Source organism: Papaver somniferum, chromosome 2 (assembly GCF_003573695.1).
Source record: "Papaver somniferum cultivar HN1 chromosome 2, ASM357369v1, whole genome shotgun sequence".
Classification (NCBI taxonomy): Eukaryota; Viridiplantae; Streptophyta; class Magnoliopsida; order Ranunculales; family Papaveraceae; genus Papaver; species Papaver somniferum.
This window is the reverse complement of record NC_039359.1, coordinates 25,420,619-25,427,896: the sequence shown is the minus strand read 5'-3', so window position 1 is coordinate 25,427,896 and position 7,278 is coordinate 25,420,619. Positions and strand designations below refer to the sequence as shown.

The 7,278-nt window shown below is 38.2% G+C and overlaps 2 protein-coding genes across 2 annotated transcripts; both read left to right on the top strand.

Annotated features, from left to right (window-relative positions):
* The first annotated feature begins 911 nt into the window (after positions 1-911).
* On the top strand, positions 912-2,611 carry LOC113350758. Its single transcript, XM_026594881.1, has 3 exons — positions 912-1,221; positions 1,303-2,152; positions 2,347-2,611. Exons 1-3 carry the CDS (start codon positions 912-914, stop codon positions 2,609-2,611), a joined length of 1,425 nt encoding a protein of 474 aa, XP_026450666.1.
* Positions 2,612-2,964: 353 nt separating this feature from the next.
* LOC113350757 lies at positions 2,965-3,528 on the top strand. The gene has a single exon (XM_026594879.1). The coding sequence runs from the start codon at positions 2,965-2,967 to the stop codon at positions 3,526-3,528; it is 564 nt and encodes a 187-aa protein (XP_026450664.1).
* The last annotated feature ends 3,750 nt before the right edge of the window (positions 3,529-7,278 follow it).

Here is a 7,278-nt window from a genome sequence, read left to right as displayed (position 1 = left end):
GAGAAATAGTAGCTAAAGACCTAATGCAACCGCTGTGATGAACGACACATAGGTACTGCTGTGAAACAACGATAGTTTGTTGCGACAGTTGCTTGTGCGTCAATGTTCTTCGTGTTCTTCTTCTTCAGCAGCAGCAGCAGAATATTGTATTTTCCTGCAACTCGATCTCCGGAGCTCTCTATTCTCCTCTAAACTTCTCCTAAGGTTTCGTACCCCTTATCTGACTTATCCCCTCTCCTTTTATAGGCCACATCTTGATTAAATCTCCCCCAAAATCTTGGTTTATCTCCACAGCAAGTTTCGGAGTTTTCTTTCTGCCAAACTCTCTTCACGCGTATTTGACCTCTCCCAATACTTCCAAACTCTTTATTAGATAACTGCGAATGTTGGGGAAGCTTTTCTAGCCTTTAATCTCCCTGAATTGTCGAAAAATACTCCAACAGCAACCTGTGACCACAACACCTCTGTTTCCTTGTCCCGATCGATCTAACCCAATTCATTCGATCCAATCACATATACCGACCCTGTTATGCTCTAGGAAGTCCAGCCCAACAAAAATCCGAGATTGAATCTCCTTAAATCTTCCCAAGAATGCGAACCCTAATCTGCATGCATGCTGGTTTGTTTTCCCGACAAATTTGAAATTTGAATTTGTGAAGAAAGGGGGGCGCCCCCTATCCAGAGTAGGGGTGCCTTTAGCAGCTGCCTTAAGGGGTTTCCTGAGGGTTCCCCTTATCCAAACCGAGGGTCCGAATAGCAAGTGTCCTCCGGGTGCTTTCCGACAACTTTTCGAGCCAATTTTTTCCAAAAATGTTTATTGGCCAAAAATACCTACAAATAAATAAAACACCATAATAAGTACAAAAATGATCCCTAACAATATATAGAATCGAGACAAATCGGACACAAAAATGTCTCTATCAACAAGGTCGGATGCTATTAAGGATTTTAGGCCTATTGGTTTGAGTAATTTTTTCTTCAAAATCATTACAAAATTTTTGGATACCAGGCTTGGTACGGTTCTGAATAGACTGATTTCTGAAGAACAAGTGGCTTTTATGAAGGGAAGGAACATTCATGAAAATATAGCTCTTGCGTCTGAATTGATTAATGAGATTTCTACGCCAAGGAACTTTGGTAATGTCGGCTTAAAACTTGACATTGCTCAAGCTTTTGATACTATAAGTTGGGAGTTTATAACTGAAGTTTTCCGTCAATATGGTTTTTCTGAAACCCGGTGCTCTTAGATTCATAGTATTCTTAGTTCGGCTAGGATTTCTGTGCTAATAAATGGCAATCCAGAGGGTTTCTTTGGCATCACTAGAGGGTTGCACCAAGGTGATCCTCTTTCACGTTTGATTTTTGTTCTTATTGAAGATATTTTGAGTCGTAATCTCTCTAAATTGTTTGCTAATAGAAGTATGCACAACATGGTTAGTAAGAAAGGTGTGGCTCCAACACACTTTCTCTTTGCGGATGATATTCTTGTTTTCTGCAGAGGTAATCTTCATAGTTTGCAAAATTTGAAGACTATGCTTAGTGTCTATGAGAAGGCTTCAGGCCAGTGCGTAAATTATGCGAAGAGCAAATTTTATTACAGTGGTGGCACTTATTCTCGGAGTATTGCTATTACTAATTATTTGGGCATGGAAAGAGCTTTATTTCTGGATAAACATCTGGGAATTCAATTGAAGCCTGGAATTTTGCGGCACATTCATGTCAGGCAGGTGGTTGAAAATATTATGGACAAGTTGGCTGGTTGGAAGGGTAAACTCTTATCTTTTCAAGCTAGACTGGTGTTGATCAGATCGTTGATTGCTAGTTATGTTATTCACTATATGGCTGTTTATAAATGGCCTTGCAATATCATTAAACGGGTTAAGAGAGCCATTATGAATTTTCTTTGGTCGGGTGATGCGGAAAAGAGTAAGTTCTTTACGGTTTTATATGACAACCTGTGTTGTTCAAGACGTGAATGTGGCATGGGGCTTAGAAGATTGATTGATGTTAACAAGGCTATGCTTATGAAGTTATGGATTTCAATTCGTGATTCGGACAAGACTTGGGACAGATTTTTGAGGGTGAAGTACTTCAAATTGAATGGAGTTTTGATTGATTACAAACTTGGTTATACGGTTTTTCCTGGAATCAGGTGGGTTTATGATTTTGTGCAGCAACACACTAGGACAATTATAGGTTGTGACGCTAATACTTCATTATTCTTTGATAATTGGCTTGGTGATTTTTTGATTCCGAAGAGATTAGGTATTATTTACAAAGGCCCTAATGATTTTAAGGCTAAGTTAGTGATATCATTGTTGATGGTGCTTGGGCTATTCCTCAAAGCACTCGGGATTTGATGGTTCGGCTCAATATTGATGTTGGAAACTTGCCTATTATTGTTGGGGGCGATGACTATAAGATTTGGGATTTTGATAGCAAAGGAGTCTTCTCATTTAAATCTGCAAAGGCTGCCATTAGAGAGAATGCAGAAACTCTGCCAACTGCAACTTTATTTTCTCGGCCAGTTGTGCACCCTACTCTAAGTGTTCAATATTGGAAGATCTGGGCAAAGCAGTGTTGTGCTAGTGATGATAATGTCATTAAGTAGACTGGGAGGTGTTTTCCTTCAATGTGTCGTTTGTGTAGACGGGATTGCGAAACTCTTAGCCATATTACTTGGAAGTGCAGATTTTCCAAGAGAATTTGGGCTTGGGCGGCTCGTATTTTTAATCTGCAACCAAAAGAAGATTTGGTGGCTTCGTATAAGGCTGCTAAGGGGTGAAGCAGGATGATTAAGGATATGTGGTTGGTTGCTAATCTTGCAATCACTACGGAGTTATGGAGGCTGCGCAACAAAGTTTATTTTGAAGATGTTGTTGTGCATTGTCTAGGTTTTAAAGGTAGAGTTTATCAGTTAATTCGTGATAACTCAATACGGATGAAGGGCCATATGAATAATCAATGGAGGATTTAAGCATCTTGAATTATTTCAAAGTGAAGCATAGATCGTGCAAAGTTTCTTCTCCAATTGAGGTAAGGTGGTGTCCTCCTAACCAAGATGAAATCATGATTTGCTGTGATGGTGCGTCCCTTGGAAATCCAGGCCCGGCTGGTGCTGGCGTTAGATTTCGTGATGCAAACGTAGCTATTTTGGGAGTCCTCTGCGTTGGCCTGGGATTGCAGACAAACTTTTATGCGGAAGCGTGCGCAGTTATATATGGTGCTATGTTGGCTAGAAGGTGGATTTTTAGGAGTATCTGCGTACAATATGATTCGATGAGTTGCATTCAAGCTTTTCAAAATGAGGGTTTACCTTGGCAATTAAATCAGAAGTGGAGATTGGTGAGGAGTTTCTACTCCAATATTCGCTACATTCATAAATATAGGGAAGTTAATTTTTCTGCAGATGCTTCGGCTAAGCAAGCCTATTTGCTAGATGAGGACATTTTTGAGTTTTATGAGGAGAGGCCAATTTCTATGCTTTCTGTAGAATGGCCGGGTGAGGTTTATTTCCGTTTTAAATAGGCTAGTTTTGTTGGTAGCCCATGGCTAACTCATTATAGCCTACGACCTGTAAAGTTTTTGCTTTTTTAATCTATTTTATCGACTGAGTATAAAAAACTGAAGACTTCATTGGGACTGTGAATCCAGACCGATACTACTTCCTTGTAGTTGTGTGATCTGATCTTGCTGTTTTTATTGTACTAAGTACAATCGTAAGATTGGCTTGAGATTGATTTCTCCGATAGGCAAGATATAAAAGAAGTCACAAACATCTTTGTATCATCGTTTGTGATTCCGCAATATCTTCTTTCGCTAGTCGATTAAGATTATTGTGAGGTGATTGATAATACTAGGTTGTTCTTCGGGAATATAAGTCTGGGTTATCAATTGGTTCCTGTTCACCTTGATTTATCAAAAGACAGAAAAAAAACTCATAGGTATTTATGTGGGAGACCGATTTATCTATTATCGTAGATTTTCTGTGGGATACGTATTTGTTTATTAAAGTCTTCGACTTTGGGTCGTAGCAACTCTTAGTTGTGGGTGAGATCAGATAAGGGAATCAAGTGCGTAGTATCCTGCTAGGATCAGAGACGTAAGGAGCGCAACTGTACCTTGTATCATTGTGAGATTGATTTGGGTTCAACTACAGTCTAGACCGAAGTTAGTTTGTAGTAGGATAGTGTCTGTAGCGGCTTAATACAGTGTGTGTTCAAATCTGGACTAGGTCCCGGGGTTTTTCTGCATTTGCGGTTTCCTCGTTAACAAAACTTTTGGTTTCTGTGTTATTTCTTTTCTGCATTATATTTTGTTACATAATTGAAATATCACAGGTTGTGCGTTGAATCGATCGATTGGGAAATCCAACCTTTGGTTGTTGATTGAAATTGATTGATCCTTAAACATTGGTCTTTGGTACCGTTCAAGTGATTTTTCTTGTGTTCAATTAGACTTGGAGATTCCTATTTGCTTGAGTAAGTATCGAATCGAGAAAGTGAGATATAACTCTTTGATATACTTTTATTAAGATTGAGTTTGAATGTCTAGTTGATTCTCTTAAAAGTATTTTGGAGTAAGTCCATACAGATTGCTAATCGAAATATTGGGTGTGGTTGTTAGAGCCTCGCTTTTTCAATAACATTAGATGATTCCATCATGACTTGGGTTCTGAGATTAAATACTCAGAAGCCACGACTGCCAGATGCATAGCCGAGAAAAATACCCTCATCGCTTTTTGAATCAAACTTCCCTTTCTGTTCTCGATCCTTTAGAATGTAGTACTTACTGTCGAACACTCTGAGATAGTGTAAGTTGGGTTTCTTACCTTACCACAACTCATAGAGGGTGTTTAAGGTCTTTGACCATAAGTAAACACGATTGATCAAATAGCAAGCCGTAAAAACATCCTCACCCCAAAACCTTAACGGTAAGTCTTTGTTATGGAGCATTACCCTAGCCATTTCCTGAATATTTCTGTTCTTCCTTTTTGCAACTCCATTTGCTTGTGGAGTGATAGGTGGTGAGTGTTGTTGAATAATTCCCAGAGAGTCACAGTATTCAAATACCTTGGTGTCTTTGAATTTTTTGCCACGATCGCTTCTAATTTTCTTTAGTTTGAAACCTTGTTCATTCTGGATTCTATTAACAATAATCTTGAACTCACTGAGAGTTTCATTCTTGTGAGCCAAAAATGCCACCCAGGTGAATCTAGTGTAATCATCTACCATAAGCAAAGCATACTTCTTCCCATCCACTGTAGATTGTTGAATTGGGCCGAAAATATCTATATGAATTAAATCAAGTGGAGCTTTGGTGAGAATATTTCTAGATGATTTGTGTGGATCTTTCGTTTGTTTACCATTTTGACAGGCACCACATACAACTTCAACCTTACCATTGATTTTGGGAACGCCTCTAACAAGTTTTTTGTTAATGATCTTAGTTAGAAGGCGATAATTGATGTGACCAAAACGTTCATGCCAAAGGTGTGTGGATTCTACCTTAGTGAAATTGCAAAAATTACTGAACTGAGTATCTAGAAGATAATAGTTATTTTTGCCACGTGATCCTTGAAAAATCACTTTCTCAGATTTGTCGACAATGTCACATCCTTTATCATTGAAGACAACCTTATGGCCCTTGTCACAGATTTGACTTATAGAAAGAAGATTAGCAGTCATACCTTTAACGTATACGATATCATGAATTTCAGGAACACCAGGTAATTTGATCGCCCCTTTCTTGCTTATGTAACAACAACTTCCATCTCCAAAAGTTACAGGTCCACCATCAAAATCTCTTGAGTTGATAAACCATGAGAGATCTCCAACCATGTGCCTGCTACATCCACTATCAAGGAACCATTGAAAGGGTGATGTTGACTTCAGAGAAAAAGCTCCCATACTAGCACTACTAACCATTTTAGGTTTTCTTGTTAGTATTGAATGTCTTTTAAGAGATGACACAAGTTGAATAGCTTTTTTATGAAAATAACTAGCAACTTTTAGTTTTCTCTTGAAGGACAAACACACATGTTGAAAGTGATTGTGAAAACTACAAAACAAACACGTACCAACATCATCAACCTTGTTCGAAGAGTTCTAAGCACTATTTCACAAAGCATAGACTTTGCTTATCACCTGACAAATGGTATTTCTTCAAGGAAGAATTAGAGTTGTCATTTAAAACCTTTGAAAAAGACTTTACGAACTCCAAATCCTTAAGCTTTGCAATTTCTGCAGTAAGATCAGAATCGATCTGGATTTGTTTATCTAACTTTTTCTGAAGCTCAATAACATCTTCAGAGCAATCTTGAGAATTAGGGTTTTTGATATAACTTTCGCAATGAGATCCATCAATTTCCTTTATCCATCGAAATTTTTCGAGACACAGGAACTTGATGAGTTTTTTTAAATCAGGATTATCAACCTTTTCGATGGTTTCTAGAACACACTTGATATTGAGTTTATCCATTTCTGGTGAAGCGTTTTCAGAGACAATATCGTCCATATCAGATCGCTACAAACATAGACTTATGAGGTCTTTAACGTGTTTTCCTGTTCTGATACCAATTGAAAATGCGGGGGTCTAACAACCACACCTAACAATTCGTTTGGAAATCTGAGAGGACTTATTTCAATACACTTTATAGAGAATCAACTAGACAGTCAGACTCAATCTAGAATAAAGTATATCAAAGAGTTTAATATCTGTAACTCTTAATCCAAACCGCAATAAGCAAATAGAAATATGCGAGCCCGATTGAATATAAGAGGAAGTACTTGAACGGTACCAAATTCCAATGTTCAAGTGTCAATCAATGTAAATCAACAACCCAAGGTTGGATATTCTAATTGATTGATCTTAACGCACAACCTGTGATATTTCAATTATATAACAAAATATAATGCGGAAAAGAAATAACACAGACACCAGAATTTTGTTAGCGAGGAAACTGCAAATGCATAAAAACCCCGGAACCTAGTCTAGATTGAATACCACATTGTATTAAGTCGCTACAGACACTAGCCTACTACCAATTAACTTCGGACTGGACTGTAGTTGAACCCTAATCAATCTCACACTGATTCAAGGTATAGTTGCGCTCCTTACGTCTCTGATCCCAGCAGGATACTACGCACTTGCTTCTCTTAGTTGATCTCACCCGCAACCAAAAGTTACTACAACCCAAAGTCGAAGACTTGATAGACAAATCTGTCTCACACAGAAAAATCTATAGGATTGAATAAATTTGTCTCCCACAGAAATACC